The sequence below is a fragment of the Sphaeramia orbicularis genome, chromosome 21 (assembly GCF_902148855.1).
Source record: "Sphaeramia orbicularis chromosome 21, fSphaOr1.1, whole genome shotgun sequence".
Classification (NCBI taxonomy): Eukaryota; Metazoa; Chordata; class Actinopteri; order Kurtiformes; family Apogonidae; genus Sphaeramia; species Sphaeramia orbicularis.
Window position 1 is genome coordinate 40,898,694 of NC_043977.1, and position 25,213 is coordinate 40,923,906.

A 25,213-nucleotide genomic window follows, 5' to 3' on the forward strand; every position below is an offset into this window, starting at 1 on the left:
TGGGTGGAGCTCGGCCGGGCTGGACGCCAGAATCCCACGTGCTGATTGGAGGATCAGTCGAAAGGCTGAATCCCGTTTGATTGACAGCTATTTTGAGATCTACTCCTTCACTGACACAGTTCAGTTTAATACCGTCGCACATTCTGCTGTGAAATCAAGAGAGAAACCGCTACGAAATTACTTGTTCATTTCTTGCACTGTAAATAAAACACACTCATTGGACTTCCTTGTTTCAATTTAACATAATTTCAGCGTTTTCTTGTTTCAGTAACGTAATTTAATCATTTCTTGTTCAAGTTTAATATCGTTTTGTAGATAGTTAAATCAATCATACTGTTGGCTGTCGGAGTGAAAGGAGCATCTCTTGTTTCAAAAGGCTGAAGTCTTACACCCACAACACAATGGGCCAAGGCCGTCTAAGCAGCCCAGCTCTGCTGGACATAGAGAGGACACTGGTCCAGTCCCTGGAAAAGACGCCTACTTGGTATGATAAGATCACTGACCATTTTCTTAAAAAGGAACAGAGGGCCAAATGTATGTTTAAATAACCTGACAATTTTTTTTTTTGATGTAAGCCGACAATGAACTTCCCCTGTCTGAAGGACGAGCAGTCGCCACTGGATAAGTCAGTGGTTTCTCAGTTTTGTGCTGACAGAAGATGGAGCCATTGTCAGGTCAAATAAATGCCCCCGATGATATTCACAAATGCTATCCAGCTTGCCAGTGTCTTACAACGTCTCTATGCAATGAATAGCATGTGAAGACAGAAGCACAAACCCTTTCATATAAACAGAGCTGATCAACACCTCAACATTTGATGGAGCTAATTTGACCTGTTAATTTACCTCAGTGTATTGGTGTCTTTTTATTCTCCCATCATATTCTGAAATCCAGAAGTAGCTGAAGGTGTGTGACTCTTATCAGATACATCAGGTGTTCAGCAGGGTGTATAAATAATGGACAAACAGTGAAGGTCAGAACAAACCTGCACCTGTAACAACCACGGTGAGTTGCATGAAAGAACTCAACACGCTTCAAGTTTTTATCTGGTAGAAGAAATGTAATTAACCTCTATACCCCTTAACAGGAATGTTGGATTAATTGTTCACATCCTCTATAGCTAACTTTTTAGACACAGCTCCGGGGCCATGGCGATGTTTGGAAAGGTTTTAGAGCCAGTGGGCTACATGCAGACTGTGAGGTGAGTTTGTCTTTAACCCATAAGGACCCAGTGTGACATTTGTGGCAGTTCCCAAATGCATTTTTCTCTCTATTTAACCTTTCCTAAGTGATTTATCACCATTTATTATAATATCATCCTCTGAATTTTGCATTTTTCCAGTGAAAATTATCTATTTTCCTATGTTTTAATTGAATGATCATTGTTCATGAAAGGTCAAAGTAAATTCAAAGGTTATTATATAAAAACAGAAAAAAAACTTCTTCTGCTTCTTTTGTGGCAGTTCCTACATGATTTTTTTTTTTTCTGTCTAAGCGATTTATCACCATTTATTACAAGAGTATCCTCTGTATATTTAATTTTTTCAGTGAAAATCTGTTATTTTCCTCTATTTATTTCACTAAATGTAATAGATGTTCATAAAAGCTCAGATTAAAGTCGAAGGTTATTATATCAAAAACTGAGAAAACTTCAGAAAAAGTGACTTTTTTAGTAAAATGTAGTATTGACTGAACATAAAACATGTGTCTCCATCCACTGTCATTGATCCAACTCCATGGGTTTTACTGGTGAATCAATGTTGTAGAAGATGACGGTGTTTCCATGTTCACTACGGAGCCTCTGAACGTCCAAATGAGACATATCTGATGACCATGAAAAGATGATAACCTGTATTTTACACCAAAGATTTACATGGATTGATAGGATTAGTGGATCAGCAGTTTAGATCAGTAGATGCTTTTGGTCATTTTACACAACAGCATAACGTACCAAGAAGAGCAATCTGAGTTTTAATGTGGTATTCAGGGTTCTGGTCCAGGGCATTTGCTCGTACCTAGGTGGCAGCGCGACAGCAGAGGAGACTGAATTGGCTAAGAAGAACCTGGACAGTATTGATCAGGAGCTGGGAGCATCAGGTCAGGGGCTGCTGGATGACCAGGAAGTCCACCGTCTGGAGGATGACCTGGCTGTGGTCTACTACCAGCTGGGCACTGCGGTGAGGAAAGCTCATGTGCAGGTCTCAGTTCTCTGAAAGGTTTCCCCTTAATGTTAAAGGTAGAGCTGTTTACTTTAAGATCAGCCCTTTACATTGTACTGCCAAAGTCAGATATTATTTTTAAAAAATTGCCAATACAATGTAATGCACAAAAAAGTAACCAAATAACTGTAAAAAGAAATATGGTATTTGTAGAATGAGAAAATTTGCAACTTTTTCAACGGATCAGACGACTAGCTCAGGAAACTTGAAGTGAACACTTTCTTACATTTTATACATAGAATAAGTGTCAATTCACTATTTGTGTTGTAACACATGAAAGTATTCTTAAAGTATTATCTCAGTACAGCTTTAGAGAATATAGATAGTTGAATGCAGCTCTTTTTTTGGGCAGTTATGTTATCTTTCATTTGGTTTGGGTACAGATCTGTTCCATATATACGTGTGGAAAAATCTATTAAAAGAAGGTATCATAATGTATGGTTCAACCTTGTGAATGTAAATGTAAATAACAGCGTACATGGGCCAGCTCATTGCAGGCCTAGTTTTACAATGTTTTACGAACATTGTCAAGGACCCTCAGGTAGGAGCTGACCTTGAAGAGTGAGGAGTGTATAGTAAGTGTATTCTGTAAAGTTTTGCACAAATGTATGGGTAAAGCATTGGTTTATTCCTACCATGTCTTATTTATTGACCACATTTAACCATTTCAGCACTGTGTCTTTCACTGAGGTCATTTTTGTAATTATTTCTTTAATTCTTAACAATATAACCAAAAACCAATATGACTAATCATCAGAAAAACAGGTGTTAAAAATGAGACTGAAAAAGCTAATATTTATAGAGCATTTCATAATGTCTATGTTATATTATGAAAAACATTATATCCAGGCCTTAATTAGTTGTTAAAGTGGCTTGATATAGTATGAAAAGAACACATTGTAACCTTTGACCTCTGTGTCTCTAAGTCTGTTACCGCTGCTTCTTTTAGGTGAGGGCCCAGTCTGAATTCACAAAGAAGGAGAAGGAGGTGTTCCTCCAGTACGTGCAGGACTACCGACTGGAGAGGCAGCTGACGGCGCTCTACAACCGGCTGATGGGCGTGTCCGCTCTGACCGACCAGCCCACCCTCCTGGAAGAGCTCATACTGAGCCGCAAACCCAAACGCTGGGAGCTGAGGGAGTTCTGCGTCAAGGTTGGTGAAGTTGCAACTTGGGCGGGACACAATCTGGGGTTGTAGAAGAGAATTAAAGTTACATTTTCTGTTTCTTTGTGCAAGTCATTATACAGATGCACGCACATCTGCTTAACTACAGCAGGAGGAGGCCTGAGGTGACACTGAGATGGTCATGTTTTCATCATTCAGAGGACACTGCTCTGACTTTGATAAATTTCCTGCACACTTACACTAACACTAAAAATAACCACAATGTGAACAAAGCTACCTCTTATCCTAAGCATAAAACATGTCCTATCCCCCTCCTCTTCATCTAACATGTAGTCAATGTGACTCCTTCATCATATCAAACACTCAACATCAAGAAACTACTTCAGATTGTACTTGATCCAAATGACACAAACATAATCTCCCCATGGACCAAGTGTCTAAGAAAGAGTAAACACCAAGGAGCACAGCTGTATACAGGATTAAACATTCAGTTTCCAGACCAAAAAGATAAATGTGACAGAAAAACATCGAGGTCCCTATGGGAAATGAAGCATGCTGCATCTGTCTTCTTGGTTTGAAAATAAACTGAATTTTTAATTCTGCAGAGCTGTGACCTTCTGTTGTCTTTCTTCTGAGCTGACTTGGCAAATTCCCTTTTCCCTCCACTGCTGGTGGAGGAGCGAGTCTTTTTATCCAATAAAAGGCACAGGGATGGAAGCAGCGTTGCCAGTGTCCCCTATTAAAAACATTACGTAATGTAAATTTTGAATGTTTGAATCCCAAAATCAGTTGCGTAAAGTCATTTCCATTTTCCAAATAGCTGTCATTCCTGCTTCCTGTGTGTAAAAAAAAAAAAAAAAAAAAAACAGTAAGGTTTTGCACATGAGGGATACAGGAATACAAACATTTCAGGGTTTCTACTGTGCAGTGTTTAAAAATGAAATGTGTAATATCCGGTCTTTACTGTAATAGCTACCACAGCAGAGGAGAATAAGATGAAGAAAGTACAATGTCTAAGACAGAGCTCAGCTCTTGCAAACAGCTGTTATGGTAAAAACTTAAATGACGTGATGGTCAGGATAAAAAACAAAGTCATGCATCCTTTAGTCCATCTGTCTTTCTGTCGTGCCCCTGAGCATGACACACAGAGCCATCCTGCTATGGAATGACTATGTATGGTAAGATGAAGTCAACCTATTAGACTGTACACATGCTTTTATTATGTAAAGGTACTTATGTAATTACCATCTAAACATATTTTTAGGCTGGTGCTGGATCAGTATTTACCTCTCTGTATGAGAATGTGCATCGAGGCAGCATAAAGCACAGTGTGTGTCCATTTAGAACAGCTGTTGTTGTCCTGCTGTGAAACTCAAATAAGTCCCAAGTCCAGTTACCAAGGGGCTTTAGTATGAGAGGCAGCCAGCCTCAGTGGATTAGGCTTAATACACAAGTCATTTCTGCTTGCAATTGGTACTGAATGGGTGATTTGTTTGTGCAGTGCTCTTTTCAAGGACGTGTATGCACTATGATTTGATTTGCATGAATGTTGTGGGGAAAACAAAACTATTTCTGTCACTAAAGTGCAAAATAAATGGCTAAACTCACCCTAGGGATACTGGTTTAATTAATTTGAGTGATATACAATAAATAACAAACAATACATTTTGTCTGTGTAATAAGAAAAATCTCTTACAAACACAAGGTTTTACTTCCAGAGAAGGGCAGCACCCACTTCCTCCACGGTAAATCAAGAACTTAACCTTGTGGAGCAAAGAAACCACTGATATCTTTCTTTAACCTTGACAAACTTATCATGTATAAACATATTTAAGTGATAAGTTTATGCATCAAGCCGGGGTTCAAAGCTGAATCCTTCTGTAGCGTCACAGAGAATGACAGAGTCTGTGTACTAACCTTGGATAATACCGCCCGGTTCTCTTTCATACCAACAGTTTATGACATGTTGGTTTATTTTGAGCAAAGAGATGAGCCTGCAGAGTCTCACTAGGCTAAGGGTTCAGTTCAGTTTAAGAGAACGGGCCAAAACAGTCATCAACAGTCTTTGTTTTGCTGTAATGAGACAATTTGGGCTGAGTGTAGGTCAGTGTAGTCAGCAAAATTGCAGATGGCTTAGTGTACTGCCAGGTGCTCATATCCTTAAATCAGCTTTTCATGAACTCAGGCCTGTTTTCAGCTTTGTGATCATTTTTACATTTTTACAGGATCACTTCATCCTTAAGTGTATCATAAAAAAAAAAATCCACATATTTGGAGACACTGGACAGGAAGGGGAGAAAAAACAGTAAAATGAAAAGTAACTTTAGGTGTCAGACAAATGTAATGGACTAAAAAGTAGAATATTTACCTCTGAAATGTAGTGGACTAGAGGAATAAGTATAAGTAAAAGTATATTGTTACATTTCCCAACTAGCTACAACAAACCATCTGGCCCCCCCTGCAGGGTAAACATGTCATTAACTAGGTCAGTCAGAGCAGACCTCCACCAAGGCCAACAGTTCATTTGTTTCTTATTCCGTGACATTGCTACCCATTTTACTGCATGAAGAGGCTTGTATTTTGTTTCGTGTTGGAGTCTGTTTTTTGCTGCTGGCTGCTTTTAGTCATTAACTCACTCAGCTCATACGCCAACACCTGTCTCAATTTCCTACATTGATGGTAAAGAACTAAAATACACTGGCATTGTAGAAGAGAGACTGGGTTCTCTGTGAAAATCCTTATGCTTGTTCTCTTAGTCTTTAGTTCCTCTCCTCTGCTTGTCTATATTCAAATGCAGTCAGCTAGCATCAAAAACCAACCAGCTCCCACCACATCACAGATTCATATACAAAACTAATGCAGGTACATGAGCATGTGTGAATATTCTACCTTTTGTTCCATTTTGTCATCAGAAGCCCATTGTTATTTTACTGTTCGTGTGATAACTAAGGTCTTAGTTACCATCATTGAAGTCAGCCTGAGATGATCAGTGTTAAAAAATGTGAAAAGAAATCAACCTCCACCCCTTTTACAAATCTATACCAAAATGTATAGGGTGTGTCCTTGGTCCATAACCCAACCTTCCACCATATTTCATGAAAATTGCTGCTGTAGTTTATCTTAATTCTGCTGACAGACAGATGGACAAACAGGAAGTAACTATTTCCGAGTGCTCATTTAGGGTTCTGTTTTCCCTGTTTTCTGCTTCTTTCTTTCCACAGGTAAACTTTGTCCTGGGCACCGGGCTGCTGTGCCTCTTCACTCAGGCCTGTTTGACAGGCAGAGACCAGGCTCTGCTGATGAAGACCTGGTCTGATCGCATGGGTGCCCTCTACAGGAAAATGAAAAACACAGGAGGACGCTGCCTGGGCTACTTCTTGGAGCAGGCAGAGCATGATGTTCGGCAGCAGCTCGATGAGGCCGTGCAGAACCGTGCCCCCCCTGATGAGGCGGCTGCTTCCATCCTGAAGACCCTGGAGAAGAACTATGATTGGCTGCGCTGGGCAGTGATGCTCCATCCTGCCATCGGACCCCTGGAGGACGATGAGAAAGATGAGGAGGCTACAGATGAAAATGCGGGCATTCCAGCTGAAAAGCAGCCCAACCATTTCCTGTCTGTGGCGTCTGACTCACCAGTTCCCCACGTGGTGGCATGTTACCGTGACACACCCACCTCTTTGGACAAGAGCCGCATCCACCAGCTCATCGTGGACCTGGAGTGGAAGATCCCCAACCCACCGCCAGAGGTGTATGCTGCCATTGAAGAAGACCCAGGCAGGGCAAGACGCTACCTGGCCTCACGGATGCTGCAGAAGCTGCAGGAGGGGCTGGGATCTGGGGTTGCGGTCCACGTGGTGCCAGGCCGGATGGAAATGAAGTGCAACTTCCCCCCAGCCTCCTACTACCTCTATGAGTACAAACACCGGCTGGCCTCCGGCACAGTGTGTGTGTTTGGATAAAAAATAGAAAGAAGAGGAGCTTTTGAAGAAGATACATGCTGTTCACACACATGTTTCATAATCATATTACAATATCAGCTTTATTTCTGCTGCTTTCACAGTGCCAGAAACTTGTCTTGTGTTATATTTCATCAAATAAATGTCATTTTAGAGAAAAACAAATGGCTTACATTTGAGTTTTTAAATTCCAGCTTATCACAATGCAGGTCTTATAAAGTGGGAGTTAAGAGAATATCAGTACTGATATTCTTTTAGACCCCACTGACCTATCAGTGCATAAGATGACATTCACCAGTGACAGGTGTGTATCTGTGGTTGCACAAGAAGCTCCCTCTCTGATAATTCGACAGCATCTGAGTGCAGCTGCACCTCATTCAGTTCTGTTTCAGTAGAGCTAAATTCAGTTCAGTGCACTACCAAGTAGTTGTTGAAGTGTCTGAATCTGCGGTGGATTGTACTGTGTGCGTCTCTGATGGTACTGTCAGATTAATGACGTAAATGTGAGATTATAAACCCTTAGCAATTAGCAACAAAACTATAAAAAAGTAAACAAATAAAAAAACTTCTGTATCAGCATTGGTCACAGAATTTTAGACTCAGTGCCTCCCTCATCTACTGATGTGTTTTTTTCAAAGCTGATCCCTGTAATAGAGAAGAGAATCTGTGCCTCTTCAGGTTATGCCCAACGGGACCTTAAACGTACTGCAGTCAGTGGTGAGAAAGTCTTTTTTGGATTCTATTTCAATCATGACATCATTTTCTCATGGTGTTTGTCAGTTTAAAAGATAATTTTACAAGTCAAGAAAGTATCAGACAATGAAAATATGTCACTGCAAAGACTAGAAACATGTGGAGCTGACATCATAACTGTCTCTGTCATTGACCAGACTTGTAGAGATTTTCCACCCTTGTAATACCTTTCCACCAGATTCTTGAAGAAGTGGTGAAATATGCTGACATAAGTGTTTTGGTGTCAGCGACACATATCATGAGATGCAGTCTGCTGAGCCATTTCCCACAAACCTACGTTGCTTTACTATCTTTACCACAAACTGAGTTTCTTGACATGTAAAATTATACTTTAAAACAATTCAATTCACAAAGGCTAAAAAATTGTTTTCTCTCACCATTGACTGGCGTCCGTATTTTTTTCTGACGTTTGGTCCCATGGGGTATAACAGAAGGGGCAAGACTTTGGCTCTCGATGATGTAGGTGATCGATGATTTGGAGTCTTGGTGTCTGACACAAAACTTTTCTGAAAATTCCTTCAAACTGATTATCAAAAAATAAATTTCAAATTGAGTAAAGTTTGTTTCATTGCTGAAAGGCTTTCACTTACTAACATGTAACCCATCAGATAGTGCTGATTTTAAAATGCATTTATTTTATCGGATATTGGATTAATGATAAATAACAATACTGTTAATTGCAAAAATGCTGAATAATGGATGTGAAAATCGACCTGTCGTTTACCTATTTCATAGTGCTGGTCAGTGTTTCTATCTAAGGCAGCCACTGACACTTATTTTCTTTTTTGCAGATTATTGAGACAATGAATTCACTAATGTTTCTTTCTGTAAAATGTTACAAAGTAGTGGAAAATTCTGATTAATGATATAAGGTGATATGATAACAAGTGACTTTTATTATTTAGCCATTGATCCATGACCCCGATCTGTCAAGCATAATGTTTCAGTTTTTTGAGGAACATTGTACTCGTTTTTGGAATATGTGATGGTCTCAGATGTCAGTGACTACACTAGTGAATGTAATGTTTTTAATCTGGATGAGTGATGGCTGAAAGTACAAATACAACACTTGTAATATATGAAATTGTACGATGTTTTTTTTAAGGCTTGATATATGTTCCAGTTTTGACATTAAAATATACACTGACTGGTAAAAAGTCAATGCAACATCTACCAGAGGCATTATAAGTCCTTAATGTTGAGGTCTTGTTAAATATTGCTCATAGCTGCTGCTTTAGGAGACAGAATAATTCCCAGTTAAAGTTAAACTATTAAAGCGTTAACACAGTCCATCTCATCAGTTGATGAATTAGTGTCCATCTTGTGTCCCCGTGCTGAAACCTTCACAGTTATATAATCCCATTAAATGTCCTGGGAAAAATCCTGTCCTTTCACACAGTAAAACAAGTACTGGTTTTGGTCTTACACCAGTCCACCATCAGTATTGAGCTCCGCTGTTTTTTCTAAGTCCTTTTTGACATCTGGGAAGTCCTCGAGCACCTCCTGAAAATCGTCCCAGCACAGAGAGAAGCACTGGCAGTCGGTCAGCGCCTTCACTGTGGCCAGATGTTTGCCTTTGGTCAGCACGCATGTCTCTGTCGTACGCAGGGAAAGAAGCACAAGAGTGTAATTAATGAGTGAGTCAACCCTAATGACGGATGAGACCTGACAATTAATCCTAAATTGAATAACCAGATTTAGCTGAGTTGTTTTGGGAAGCCTGCTTAGCTTTAAGCATTGCAGAGGATTAGAGCCTGGTCCCACTTAAAGCCTGAGAATTAAATAAATCCCAGATCCTAGGAAAAATACATGTATTCACTCTGATTTGGATTTTTATTTTTATGCTTAAGTTTCTTCTTTACCTGCAAATAAACAGAGGACCGCAAATGTGTCCAGTGAGAAGAGATAAACAAGCAGTTAAAATTAGAGTTAAACAGGGTAAACTTACTCATCTATGCCATCTACTAACCATTACATGGTTAACCATTACATGGCTTGACATTTGACAAAGTGAAAACACTCTTCATTGTTTATCCTGAAATGTAATGACTTTTTAATAGTATTAAACTAAAATGTATATATATTTTTTACATTTTTGTGCAATGACGCTGTTTCATGTCAAATTTGCCTCTTATCTGTTGAAATGGATTTTAGTTGCACTGGTGAGGGTCATAACAACTTTATGTTGAACCTGTAACCCACTCAATTAGGAAAATTCATTAAATATTTAGAAAAAATAAGAATCATTTATTTAGAGAAACAATGAATAGAATCAATTTGAAGGATTTTTTGGGGGGATTAAAGCAGCACATATAGACTGTTTACTGCTATAAATCATTACAGAGCAAATTCTACTACAGAGTGTTTTTGCTGTTTTCAATTTCAGTAAAAATTATCATGCCAAAGTCATCATCTTTTTTCATGTCTTTTCATGTGAAAAAGGACATGTTATAGTGTGATACAAATATATATTTCAGCATAACAATACTGGTGTGAAACAAACATAACATACATTACGTATTAGAAAAAATAGAACAAGAAAAAACTGGTTTGAAAACTCACTGCTACATAAAGTACTAAAATAACAAAGGGCCAGATCTATCAAAGGTTTGTGTGTATTAAAACCTGTGCAAACTCATTGCATGTGCAATGAGTTTGCACAAACTGATTTACTAACAGTGCGCAATAAGGGTTGCGTCTTTCAAAGGTGCAAAATAGCGTGTCTGCATCCAGTTAATACATTTGCCACAATGAATATGCAATTTGGGGTGTTTACACGCAATTGTGTGTGTGCTGGGAGAAGAAAATGTAAATATAGTAATTTAGCACACGCAAAGTGATTTATTAAACGCGAAAGCAATTTTACTCACAGAAACTGCGTCTGTACTTAACACGTCTCAAAGGGAGGTGCAAATGGTTTGGATGCATAATTGCGCACACATCGCTGCAGTTAGGAGACAAAGAAATGATGAAACAAGATGCAGAGAACACATTTTCCACCCTCGTGTGAACATTTTTGGAGTGATGGAAGAAAAAATAATTGAGACATATGCACCCCCCCCCCCCACCACCACCACCACCACCACACACACACACACTTTACGGGACACTTTTCCACTCCTGATGATTGTGACTAAAAATACGCATTGACATTCGGCTACAGTGTGACAAAACTATGTGCGTGTGACAGTCATTCAATCCACCCTCCACACACACACACTCAGACATGCAATATTTTCTATGAAAAAACTCCTCCAACATTTCATTTCCATGCGTCTGGATCATTTCAGTCACTGTTCCCATTAGTGCTAGTTTATTCCAGAGCAGTTCGTACAGCGTATTGTCTCCAGTAGTGCACACAAAACCCTCATTTAAATAGGGCGGTCTCCAAGACTTTGCACCTGTTGTAATTTGCGCAAGCAATCTTTGTAAATCACCCGCAAACTGTGGTCACACCCCACATGCAAAACTCTAGATTGCGCAAGCAAATTACTACACACAAATTGGGATCATAGTAGATCCGGCCCAAAATAATTATGTCAGATCACTATAAACATTTCCAAGCTGCCACCAGTAGTAGAAGTATTCACATGCATTCACAAGCTAATTAAAAGTACCAATAGAGCAAGGTACATTGTTGTCCATAAAGTTGGAATAAAATATATATTTTTTTACCTCTTTTCATGAAATGATTGTGACAATGTGGTTTATTCTTGATCAATACAGTGTAACTGTAAACTGTAAACTTCCATGGGTTTTACTGGTGAATCAATGTTGTAGAAGATGACTGTGTTTCGTTTCCACGTTCACTACGGAGCCTCTGAACGTCCAAATGGGTCATATCTGATGACCATGAAAAGATGACAAATTGTATTTTACACCAATTATTCACATATAATGATAGGATTACTGGATCAACAGGTATGAAACCTTTCAGATCAATAAATGATTTTGGTTTCCAGTGGCTGTTTGGGTCTTTATAGGTTTAAGTGGTCTTGATCTGACCTTATTGTACTTGAAGTTAAGAGGGACACAGTCACAGTCACAATGTGGTTTGGTCTGCAAATAGGTTTGATTAAATTTTCCTAATTTTATGGCCTGAAATGTTTTTTTTTATCTGTATTTTTTAATGAAAGGTCAATAGTCTTTCAAATTTAACTGGCTAAATAGTGTGACCCATCTGTAAAATCCCATGGTTTAAGCTTCCTGAGGCTCCAAATGTTCCATTTGTGCTGCAAAAATGTTCAAGGAACTAAAAAAAGCCTTGTTCATGGAAAATTAATCAGATTTTATTTTCTAAAAAGAAAAATAATGTCACATGGTTTTTATTAGAAAAGTATCTAACTTCGTCTTCATAAGACTCAATGCGCAAGATTTTACCAGTAAATTAAAACAATGATTTACATATTCCCGGATTAAGAATATTAAGTCTATGTTATATATCTATAATTTTTTGTTTATAATAAGCACAACCTTTGCTTTTTTCTATAATTTTGTACACTTTACTCTACTTTTAAGAAATATAGCAACAGTAATTCTATTTTTTTTACCTGTTACATTTTCTTTGCTTTATGCATAAGAATTTCATTACTCAATTTAAGAGCATTTATCATCTTTGTAGTGGGGCTGTTTTTGCTGTGTACACACCTCCAAAAAAGTCTCCGTCACACAGTTCCCTCTCGTAGGAGTCACTCTCCACGAGGACCTGGCCGTGGTCGATGAAGAACATGCGGTCACCTGGTACGTGTTGTCGAACGATGACGTCGCCCTCCTGGAAAAGCTCGTATTCCAGTTTGAGAAGGACGGCGTTGATGAAGGTTTCATCTCTGTTCTGAAACATTGGCACATTTCGTAGCAGCCGGCTGCACATCACTGTCAGGATTTGCTAAAAGAGAAAGAAAATATACAGCATGTGATGAAGAAAATGTTAAATATACTCAAATATTTGTTCCACAGCTTAGAGATACCCAGTCTACTCTCATAAAGATGCAAAGAAACCAGGAAATATTCAGATTTCACAAGCTGAGATGAGGTGTTTTCTTATAAAAAATACTCAAAATGATTAAATGATTATCAAGATAGCTGTTGATTAATTCTTAAAGCTCTAAAAATCAATTGATATTTGCATTCAAATTAGAATAATAAGCAGAACAGGAGATCTTTGTTGTCACTTGCACATGCTTTGTTCACAGGATGAAAACTAGAAATATATATAGAAAATATATAGATATACAGAAAAATTCCAAATTGAAAATATATTAAAACAGCATAAATAAAGCATAAATAGGTCTTGCATTTTGCTATATTTCATGTATTTGTAATTGAAATATTTCATTGATGGTTTATACTACAGTCGTGGCCAAGTAACACAATTGACTCTAATATTAAGTCTTTGAAACTTACAAAATGCTTATAATTGTTGTTGAACATACCTCAGAAAGACATGGAAAAACTCTAAAAAAACCTGATGCAGCGAAGCCTGCGAAAACAAAAACTGTGTCACTGTCAAAACTTCTGGCCACGACTGTAGGTGTGTTGTCATTCAGACAAATCTCCTCAGAGACGAACATTAACTTGGAGGCACATGAGCCACAGCTGTACCTCTTTAAGTGCAGTGGACACGGTGTCCATGACGTCCCTCTCATCAAACCATTTTCCTCCGTAGCGAGCCTGGTAATAGTTGTTGATCCGAAGCTGCAGCTCAGGTGGGAGTTTCATGAAGGCCATGTAGTGTTCCAAACGGCTCATCTGTGGAGAATCACAGCATTTTCAGACTGGATCATTTTCTTTCACAGTGTGAACAGGTCCTCTATGATCTTAACTGTTCTTATCACTATAGGGAAGGGGCATTACAACCCCTACATTCTTACTGTTTTAAATGTAGCATTAATTTAAGATTTTGTACAGCCATACTCTGTTTATTGAATTATGATGTAGCTGAATACCTAAGACAAACACTGATATAAAAGACACTGAAGCCTTTTCAACTTCAACACCTACACTTAAGCATTAATCTTGTTTATAAATTGAGGGTGAAGCAAAGGTTTTACTACCAAAATAAATCCTGCTTGTCACTCAGAGCTCGCAAATACCTGGTAACAGCTACTTTTCTACCTATGTTAGATAGTGGTGATGTTTTGTACATAAGTGCCTCAGTCAAATGTTTACAATCCTTGAACCCTGTTTACCATTGTGCATTACATTTTATTACTGGTTGTAATCGCCTCACTCATCACTGTGAACTCAATGGTAAAGCTGAGTTTCCATCTTTGAGCTTGTGGAGGTTCACCCATTGGTTGACCTTCATCTACAAAGCTCTTCTCGGTATGGTTCTATCATACCTATCCTCACTTCTCCAAAGAACCACTATCCAGTATTCTTTACGATCTTTTGAAATGTATTATTTGAATGTACCCAGAGGTAAGACTGAACTGGAGAAGTGAGCCTTCAGTTTTGCTGCCCTCTCTGCCTGGAAAACCCTTCAAGCTTTTCGTTCCATCTCACAGACGAGACAGTGAGAGTCAGTTGGACAGGGTACTTTAAAATTTTTTTAAATTAACCTTAAAGACCCAGTGCTACTTTAGTGGCACTTCCCAAATAGATTTTTCTCTATATTTAACCTTTCTTAAGAGATTTATAACCATTTATTATGACGTAATTCTCTGTATTTTACATTTTTTCAATGAAAATTGGGTATTTTCCTATATTTAATTTACTGTTCATAAAAGCTCAGTTTAAAGTGGAGAGTTATTATAACCAAAACAAAGAAAACTGAAGAAAAAGTGACTTTTTCAGCAAAGGTATCAATAACACGATGTAAACACAAGTGTCTCCATCCACTGTCATTGTTAAATTACATGGGTTTTATTGGTGAATCAATGTTGTAGAAGCTGACAGTGTTTCCATGGTAACTACATAGCCTCTGAATGTCCAAATGGGTCATATCTGATGACCAGAAAAAAAACAACAAACTACATTTTGCACCAATTATTTCAACATATCGATAGATTTAGTGGTTCAGAAGTTATTAAACGTTTTAGATAAGTAGATAATTTTGATTGCTGGTGGGTCTTTGGGTCTTTTTGGGTTAAAAACTGTCAAACTTTTCTGTTATTGATAAATTATTGTTTGTTTTAATTTAGTATTACCTGTCTTTTAAAACCTGTCCTCTTTCGTGGCGTGCGCTGCCAACCTCTTGGCCAGGTCGCCCTTGTAAAAGAGATCTCAATCTTAATGGGACTCTACCTGCTTAAATAAAGGTTTAATAAAAAAAAAAATCTCCAGTTAAACTCTCTGAACCTGACCATCACTCGTGGCTCAATTTCACTGTGAACTTCAGTAAATGAACCTCTGAAATGACCTTGTCTGAATCTCTACACTCTGCTTGTACAAGGCACACTGACATTCATTATTGTCAACATTGTAAATGAGAACTGTTTCTCAATCGACCTACCTGGTAAAATAAAGGTTAAATAAATAAATAAAACATTTTAAGTGTTTTCAGTGGGGTAAGTCTGTTAAAATACCTGTGAACTTGAAGGTGTGTAGGTATTGATGGAGTGAATATCTTGAGGCAATTACATTTTGTTGCATCAAAAAAAAAATCTTAAGAATAATCTGAAAAGAAAAGCAAATTGGAAACTAATTGTTTTGACCCATATGTACTATATGAGATAAGGTTTTTACTGTGCCCAGAGTTTAAATAAATAGAAAAAAGACTGACAACTAGAAGCATTCGGAGAGCGCAGACCTCCGCCAAGGCTGATCAGTGCCCCCCCCCCCCCCCCCCCCCCCCGATCACCACCAAAATTTAATCATTTCTTCCTTATCCCATTTCCAACAAACCCTGAAAATTTCATCAAAATCTGTCCATAACTTTTTGAGTTATGTTGCACACTAACGGACAGACAAACAAACACACAGACAAACAAACCCTGGCAAAAATATAACCTCCTTGGCGGAGGTAATAATCACCACATCTTAAGAATTCTTCAATAAATACTTATGCAGTCAATACACTTTCATTACTGTTACTATTGGCTTTATGTTTGCTTGAGCTGTGTTTGCTGATGTGGTACTCTTTGGCTATGTTCACACTGCAGGTCCTAATGCTCAATTCATATTTTTTGCTGAAATCAGTTTTTTTGCATGATTATAATTTATGTGCGACTGCAATCAGACCAGTGGTGTAGTCCAGGGTATACAGCGGTATACAGAGTATACCTACTTATTTTCCATCAGCATTGGGTACACCCACTTCAAAATCCCCCTGACGTGCACCATTCAGTTCTATCTGCGAGCCAGATAGTCGATTTTTCCCCCTAGAATGGTGAAGCCATGACCCGCCCTACTCTGCCCCTAATTGGCTAGTACTCGCTGCCTTCACTGATTAGATTGGTTACCTTCAGGGTTGAGGACTGATGAGCCAATCAGAGGCACAGTAGGGCAGGTCATGCAGAGGAAAATATTGCTAACTAGCGCTGGCCACCTCTGGAACCTGATTGGACACCTCAGGTGCCAGTACCACCCCAGTTGATTGACAGGACACTGCACCTCTCATTGGAAGATGCGCAATTATTGGAAATGGAATGAGAAAGGCAGAATAAATGTCTTTCAAGTGAGGGACACATTGAGAGTATATCCACTTCTCCGGGGACCACTACACCACTGAATCAGACTCATGTGTAAACAGTCTACGATCTAGAAGTGACCCACATGCACAGAGGAGACATATACCACACACAGCAAATATGGATTTTTCTGGGTCTTGCTTCCTCCAACACAGAATTGTGACGTCTGTTGCATTTTAATGATGTTAAAGTCAGATGAAATGTGAGATGACTGTTCAGACTGAAGCTGCATTGCAAAACATCCAATATGTGTCCAATTTGGGAACACATATGAAAGAGGCCTGGGTCTAATTTGAAAAAAATCACATTTGTGTTGTTCAGACGATCATAAAAATGAGATATATGTCACATATCAGCTAAAAAAGTCAGATTTGAGCCACTTTTGTCTGCAGCATGAACGTAGCCTTACTGTCACCCATAAGGACCTTGCTCTTGTATTCCTTTGCTGCTGGGTCTACGTTGGCGATCATGGTTGTAGTGTTCGCCACAAGGACAGTGTACATCAGGCAGCCTGACACCATGCTGACCATGACAATCCACATTTCCACATAATCTGCATAGCAAGACACCAAAACAACGTGAAGAGGTGAATATACTGTATCCAGTCTGTTATATGTCTGAAGGAAAAGTGACACATCCTGATAAACAAAGTCAATAGTTCTCACTTGTTGGAGCGTCCATAGAGCCATATGAGAGAGCGATCATCTGGGACAGAGCTCGGAAAACTCCCCAGGAGTATTTTACAATCACTGTAGCATTCTGGGAAAAAAGGGAAGGGAATGATCCTTACATATATAGATGTATAGATTTAGCTGAAAGTAACATTTATTTTCATTAATCTGTTGACTAGCTCCTTGATTAACTGTTTCATTACTTGGTCTACAAAATTTCAGAGAATTGTGAAAAAGCAAAAGATAGCATCAAATGACACAGAGGAGGAAAAACACTATAGAATATTCACATTTAAGAAGCTGTAGTCTGAGAATTTTTTAAAACTCAATCCAATGATCAAAATAGTTGTCTATTAATTTAATAGTCAGTAACTAATTAATTCATAACTGTCTCCACATATTAAAATCATACATTGTTTTACAAATGTCATTGGAGCTTCATTAAAACACTTGTTTCTGTTTTTCCAGTGCAGCAGTTATACAAAAAAGTCTGCTGATATTTCTGAAGAGCCTGAACTACTGAAAAATTGTTCCAAAATTTGTTAAGCAATGGAACACATTGCCCTGTTTTACCACCATTTTATACTAAATCATCATCTAAAGTGTCATGTCTGCTCCCAGACTGTGTTTGTCTTTTATGTTTTGTCTGTCATTTCCTGTTTTATTTTGTTAAGTTTCCCTCTTGTGTCATGTCTTGTGTCTTTACTTCCCTTCCTTGATTGTTTCCACCTGTGCTGATTACCTGACTCCTCCCTGATTATCTCCACCTGTGTCCAATTGTCTTCCCTCCCTCTTGTGTATTTAAACCCTGTGTTTTCCCCTGTTCCTTTGCCAGTTTGGGTTCTACCTTTGTGTGCTCACTTACCAGCGGTTTTGGATACCTGTCAGTCTGTCTGCCCGTTTTTGACCCGTTTTGCCTTCCGACCACCGATTCTGCCTGTTCCTCGTCTGCCTGCTCGTCTGGTTCTGACCTGGTTCGTACATCGACTTCTGATTCTGCCTATTCCCTGACTACCTCAGCCTCCAACGTGTTACCTTGTGTATCGACCCTCGCCTGGCCCTTGACCGTGAGTAGCCTTTCCCTCATGTCCTGTTGCCTCCTGAATTGCCCTCCTGTGTATGACCTGGCTTGTTTTTTGACTATCCTCTGTTTTGCTCTTGTCGGGGTGTTGACGGGAATCCTCCGGCTCGGCCGTGCTGACCATCCATATTCCCTGCTCACAGCCCGGACGAAGAGTCCAGTATCACACGCCTTCAGACGTGTTAATCTTTTTGTGCTGTGTTTTTACTACTGTGATTGTGTTAAATAAACACACTCAATTGGTCATCTGTGTTCTGGTCTTGCACTTGGGTTCAGCCTTTGTACTAGTCCCATTACATAAAGGTGATTTAAGGTACACTGGATATGGGTACTGATACAATTGTTCTCAACAGCTTATCAACCATAATCACAAGTCACATTGCATTCTTGTAAGTAAAGCAGTGGTGGATCCAGAAAAAATGGGGGGGTGCTATATACATACAAATGTGATATCCCTCTCCGAATTGTCATATTCCTGCTTGCTTTGTTTATAGAATATACTGTGCATTAGTCATATTTCCCACACAACATACACTTTAATTTTAATCAACCCTGAGGCTTGGATGTAAATGTCACATACTGAAAAGTACCAAGACAATCAGATGGCAAATAGGTCAGCACATAAAATGATTGGGATTTAGCTCAATAGGTAATGCTTTGGACTGTGACATGGACGATTGGGGTTTAATTCCCAGTCAAAGCACCACTTTTTTTCTGCAGATTTTCAAATGGGGGGGGGGGGGGTATAGGTAAATCCGCCATTGTAAAGCTTAATGAAATTCCTTGTACCATCAGGTTCTCTTTTCGGACCCAACAATCTGCCGGAAACTCCTCCAGCATCGGCACAAAGTACTGAATGCAGCCGTTCCAGTGACACAGCAGGAAGATCATCATGAACAAGGACAGGAGGCGGAAGAACATGCGGACCACCTCCAAGTTCGCATTTGAGACCTGTGAGGGAGAGATGAAATAACACAGGAAACACATCAGATGTTATGTGGTCAGGTCTGGACTAGATTCAGCAACATAGCAAATTGTTTTGTTGACACACTTTCAGCTGGTACTCTTTTTTTTGGTGTCAAATATTCTATAACTTTATCAGTGACTTCTGTACTAGAGGCTGATGATTTTTTAGGAATTCTGTGGAATCAAGAGTCAGTTTTACCTTTTCCATGTGAGCGGGGTAAGTAAAAAAAAAAAAAAGTCAACAGGAATGGTAATTGTAATGAAAAAAAATTTGTTACATACACACAAAAACACATATACATACATATTACACACACAAAAATGAATGATAAATAAGGAATAATATGAAAAATCCAATCTTTTCTAAAATATCAATTGTCAGTTATCAGAAAAACGCTGCATTGCCTGCTTAAAAAACAAAACACGACACCACAGGAGAATGGGACAGGAATCATCCTTGATCATTAACTGATTTATAGTATTGCTGGACTACATAATTTTCTAAATTAGATTGATTTCAACAATTTAATTTAGCTTAATTTGCTTATAATTTGTGTACAAAAAAGGTCCCTTGTGTGATTAATAAAGGTGTTGGTATTGTATAAAATGGGTCCAAAAGGTCATGACCAAAATAAATTATATAATCAGAATGTTTAGATATATGAGATTAGAAACAAAAAGACATTTGACTGAAAAGAATCAGAAAATAATACAAATTAATTGCTGATTGAGGAGAAATGCCAGCTGTACACATGATATTGGTAGCGTTCAAAGTCAGCTTTGTCACCGGAGCTGCACAGGTCAGGTAAGGTATCAGAAGGAAGGAGAAAGGTTGATTGAATTTCAGCAATAAGCTTTGACCGCCAGCGACTGTCCAGTGTTTGAACTTACTTTCTCCACCTCGTTGAAGAACCTGACCAGTCTGGAGACTCGAGCCAGTCGGATCAAACTGAGGATCCGCACAAACATCAGGATCCTCATCATCTTGTTGGTCTTGGATGGGTTATCATTATTGTGGTACTGCAGATCCTGAAAATTAAACACACATGCTTAATTAATAGTTGTCATGTATACTTTAACAGATATTTTTACTTAAATATGAATGATGATATCAGCTGTGCTTACAATTATACTGTCATGTTCAGGAGTTGTTTCAGATTGTAACAGAACTTGTTGCTGGATTTATCTCATTATCTTAATAAAGCAGTCTTTGTTATTTTGACACAAGAAAACTATGTTAATTTAAGTTTGATGCATTTGAGCATTTTCCTTTATTACGACATAATTTAATCTAGAAAAAGATACAAGCAGAAGCAACCTGGTGTTATCTTGAAATCAGTTTTTGTCATTTTGACAAAGCTAGAGAACTTTATCATGACAACAGATTAACTGATCTAATTCGTTGGAGAAAACAAGTGTTGTTACCTGCACATACAGTAATGGGTAAATGGAGATACATGATTTAGTGAAAAATTCATTTTGTGGAATCATGAGTCTACTTGCCTTTTTTCAGCACTGGTAAATAATAATCATAAAAAATGTGTTTTATTATTTAATTTATTTTGGCCACCAGTTTAGCAACATCCTCCTCATTGGGATTCACCTGACAGTCATGCTAGAGTAGCGAAGCTCCCTTTGAGAACAGCGCAGTGCATGAGTTACATGGGTAATGTGTGAGGTGTGTGTGTGTAACGTATACATGTGTAAAAGTAGGTGTATATAAACAGAGTGACTAGAAGGAGGTTACTTTCTGCTAGTTTTCTCACAAGCAGTGACACTGAATGTTTTTTGTGAGCCAACTTTACAATATTAAAAGTCTGCCACTGTCAAGACTACAGGGGAGTCTCCTGTGTGCTGCTTCACCGCTGCCGGTAAAAGGGGTCAGCCCCAAAGCAAAACAAAAGTTCAGCCCTGGGGGATGGCACACATCTTTCCCCTGCTCTTTTTAGAATGTGAATGCAAATGCAAAAGACTGTTTTCTCATAATGTTTATCAGAGATCAGGATTGCCTCGGCAGCGGAGATGGCATCTCAACTACTGTATCAACTAACTGAAGCTCAAGGTCAAGAAGAACGCATTATTGATTAATACATTAGACAATACGTAAGGCAAGGCCTTAACACATGCAGACCTTGACTGAAAGTCATCTGCTGATAGAGATGACATTTTGATCAGTTGTTATTGTGATCAGTTGTGAAATAAATGTTTTCAAATACAAATTAAAGGAACAATCAATGCATTATTACAAGCAAAGGAGTCTTGTTATTAACATCATAAGTTAATCATTTTGTAAGTTCGAGTTATTGCTAAAAAAGTAACGGGAAACACAGCGATCTTCATTCTATAGAAAAGATTCTTCAGGCTGACTAGATGCATCTGTTTCTGTATTGCATCTATTTTTGTCTTTTTTCATTAGTTATTGCTGTGTGCAGCATCTTTTTCTAATTATAAACCATAGAAGAACATTACATTATTAATCCACAGACCACAAAATAAGACACTGCTGCAACAGTGTGTCCATTATTACCGCAAACAGCAGTATGTAGCCGATTGGGAAGGCTGCGATAACGTCCGGTATGAACCAAGACCTGAGGTAACTCAGACGAATCCTCTTGAGATCCAGAATAGCTTCCTGTAAAAGAGCACCGAGCAGCAGATTGAACAGATGGATGAAGATGCTTAGCAGCACGTGTTACGATAACATATATAATTTAACAGCTGAACTGAACCAATATTGTGGGAGTTTGTCCAAAATTAAAAGTGACAGTCATGTCAGATGGCATTAGCACTTGGCTCAGAGAGAATCAACATGAATCTGACAGTGTGAATTGTAACTAAAGATGCACATACATGAATATTTCAGGCTGCTTTGAACAGAGAGATATCAACTGAGAATAAATCTGGCAAAACCAGATGCTGCTGTGGTACAGAGTAAACCCCACAGATGGGCCATTTGTGATTGGCTTGATAGAAGTCACGCAGCAAAAGCAGATGAAAACAAACAGAACATAATCTACATAATACTTAATTGGAATAGATATATTTCTAATTCATCCAATACTATAATCCCTGTTATAAAATCAAATGTCAGGTGCCAGTTTTGCCCATGTCCAGGAGCTGTGGAGGGGAGGGGTGTTAATCTAGCCTTTCGTGTATTGAGTAGATTACAGATGGGGCAGAAATGGATTGTATGTGCTTGTCTGCACAGGGATTATAGTCTTCCAGATTGTGTCTGAAAATAGAGTACAGCCACTCTCACCTCAGCGTCCTCTGCTATGATGCCCATTCGGAAATTCAGAGCCACATCTATCAGGAACAGTGTGTCTGAAAACACGTTAAAGCCCTCCCACACTAGCCCGTTGTTTCCATCCAGAAACGCTATCTCCATGGGGATGCCGATCAGGTTCAGGAATGTGATGGCCATCATGCACATAATGTAGTAAGTCCTACAGGGGCAGTGAGGGAAACAAAGCATGCGTATAATATGAGCAGGTGTGACATATGAGGATCCCTGAGTTTTCCATATAGGTTTAGAGTGGAAAGTTCATCTGCTAAAAGAAGTCAGTGGACAGTAATGCTGCAGCTGGTAAGTCAAGCTGATTTATGCACACTAAATCCTCTGATACTGTAACTGCACATCTCTTCAGACGGGGTTCGATTGCCAGGCTCAAATAACTCGGTCCAGCAATCCCCAATTGTTTCATTTGTTCTCTGTTTTCAGTACATCTTATCACCTTACAAACTAATAATAGCAATAATGCAAACATAATATAAAGGCGGCTGTTTATTCCATCGGTTTTCCACTTCTAATCCTCCTTTATCATCCTGAAAATACATTTCAGGGGTGATGATTGTGATTGGATTTCTTTTACTGATTATTATCCTTTACAGTAGTTGCTTTAAAGCTGCTTTTTATATTTTAGTCTAATTGTAGTGTCCCTATTGTACTCATTGTGGCTTCAGGAATAAAAACAGTACATCAGTGCAGTGGAACATCATGATTATTAGTCTGAGGAAATATAAAATTGTATCCCATTAAAATGGTGGGAATGTTGTTGTTGATGCTATGAAACACAGCCAACACAAGCCTTTTTTTAATCCTTGATATTGCTGACAATTTTTAGGTAATGGTCAATATGAGTTTATCATGAAATATTAAAGAAAACGAGATGGAAGAGCAGAGAAGAAGAACATTTAACAGTAAAAAGATCAGTAACCAGTAAGGAATAGAAAACTTAATTTGATCTCATAACAACAGAATTAAAAGTTAAACTGATGCTTGACAAGGATCTAGCCCAACAGTAGGAAATTTGCTTTTGATGCTGTATAAAACAGTGTCCAGAAGCTCCTTTGAATGCAGAACACAACGATAAACTGTTACTTAATGCTCACAATTAGTTTGTCATGAAATATAGACGCAAAATGTAAGAGAAGAGAAACAACTGCTTAACAAAGAGATGACTTACTTTTGTCAGTCTTTGCTCCTCCTATTCTAATTTCATTGCTTTCATTACAATCTTTCTTTTTTTCACTTTTGTAAAGCATTTTCTAACAATTATTCCAGACACTGCGCAAAAATAACCACTAAAAAATGATCTGCAGATGTTGAAAGCAGGACGTTGCTGCAAATGCTCAATTTAAGAAATACTGTATAGAAGCAATGAGGAAGACAATTTCACAACTAGTTACAAAAGAAAGATACAATAACTATTTATTCTGATTACGATGTACCTTCCCCGTTACACTTCTAAGAATGTTCTAACCATCTTTTTAGGACCACACAATCATTGCAATTATTGCTTTTGTAAATTGCAAGGAAAGAAAACATAATTTGATCTCAGTGTAACTCTGAAATCGATACTCTATGATGGTCTGAAACATGCTGTGCAGAAGTGTTTTGGAATGTAGGACATTATTCAACGATGCTTAATATTTGTCATGAATTGTAGAAGCAATGACAGAAGAGAGGAGAAGAGAAGAGAGAAGAGAGGAAAAGAGAAGAGAGGAGAGGAGAGGAGAAGAGAGTAGAGGGGAGGAGAGTAGAAGAGAAGAGAGGAGAGGAGTGGGTGGAAAACAAATGTACTTTATAACAGTAAGACACAGAAACTGCACAACTTTTCAAGTAATGCAGCTGAAGGTGCTGGCTCAGCACTAGACTGGCCTGAATCTATCAAATACATATTAATACCTCATGAGGCTGAACGGGTGAATGACAAAGACTCCGCTCTCCAACTGTCGTTGACATTCTTTCTCCACGGCCACCTCGCTGCCGTACACGTACAGGGACTGCCGGTTGAGCTGTGGGAGAAGCAGAGACCTCCATCCACAGGTGGCTGTTCTGCATCCCGCAGCGGTACTCCTAAGTCTCTCCATGGCCGACCTCAGTCCCCCCCCCTCTGTTCAGGCCATCCCACCTTTGCTCTGCTGCTGCTGATCCTTCTTCTCGGAGCAAAGTCAGACTTTGCTTGGCACTACTAGTCCTGACCTCCCCTTTTTGGTCACAAGGTAATTTTCCATCAACCTCTGGGCTTATAGAAGCCGTGTGGAGCGAGGCGAGTGGATACCCAGTTTTCTGCTCCCTCCCTCCCCTCCCTCCTTCTCTCCCTCCCTCTCGAGTCTGCCTCTCTCTATTTCTGCCCCCACCCCACCCTTCCACTTCTTTTCTTTTTCTCCCAGCTCATCAACTATTCAGTATCTGAGTCTCATCCCCAATGAATCAAACCATGTCAAGAGGGTAAGGTCCAGCTTACATTAATACTGAGGACAATGTGTGTGTGGGTATGTGTGCGTCACAATTATTGTCATGTGAAC

General features: G+C 38.8%; 2 protein-coding genes and 1 long non-coding RNA gene across 5 annotated transcripts; 1 reads left to right on the forward strand and 2 right to left on the reverse strand.

Moving 5' to 3' along the window:
• Window positions 1-577: 577 nt before the first annotated feature.
• Window positions 578-8,410, forward strand: LOC115413055 (uncharacterized). Of its 2 annotated transcripts, XM_030125807.1 has the most exons (6): window positions 584-674; window positions 895-1,005; window positions 1,121-1,201; window positions 1,988-2,177; window positions 3,169-3,372; window positions 6,567-8,410. In XM_030125807.1, exons 3-6 carry the CDS (start codon window positions 1,149-1,151, stop codon window positions 7,302-7,304), a joined length of 1,185 nt encoding a protein of 394 aa, XP_029981667.1. In that variant the 5' UTR covers window positions 584-674; window positions 895-1,005; window positions 1,121-1,148; the 3' UTR covers window positions 7,305-8,410. The 2 variants fall into 2 exon arrangements, with proteins under 2 accessions (XP_029981666.1, XP_029981667.1); XM_030125806.1 differs by having other exon boundaries at window positions 578-1,005.
• Window positions 8,208-24,944, reverse strand: hcn5 (hyperpolarization activated cyclic nucleotide-gated potassium channel 5). 2 transcript variants are annotated; one of them, XM_030125801.1, is made up of 10 exons: window positions 24,591-24,943; window positions 22,662-22,848; window positions 21,930-22,034; window positions 20,294-20,431; window positions 19,226-19,387; window positions 17,350-17,443; window positions 17,110-17,237; window positions 13,656-13,802; window positions 12,702-12,939; window positions 8,208-9,649 (listed from the first exon to the last, which is right to left on the reverse strand). In XM_030125801.1, exons 1-10 carry the CDS (start codon window positions 24,773-24,775, stop codon window positions 9,477-9,479), a joined length of 1,557 nt encoding a protein of 518 aa, XP_029981661.1. In that variant the 5' UTR covers window positions 24,776-24,943; the 3' UTR covers window positions 8,208-9,476. The 2 variants fall into 2 exon arrangements, with proteins under 2 accessions (XP_029981661.1, XP_029981662.1); XM_030125802.1 differs by lacking the exon at window positions 8,208-9,649 and adding an exon at window positions 9,671-9,850 and having other exon boundaries at window positions 24,591-24,944.
• LOC115413059 (uncharacterized) lies at window positions 17,496-18,857 on the reverse strand. Its single transcript, XR_003934422.1, has 2 exons — window positions 18,734-18,857; window positions 17,496-17,952 (listed from the first exon to the last, which is right to left on the reverse strand). It is a non-coding gene; the product is annotated as an uncharacterized LOC115413059 (long non-coding RNA).
• Window positions 24,945-25,213: the final 269 nt, after the last annotated feature.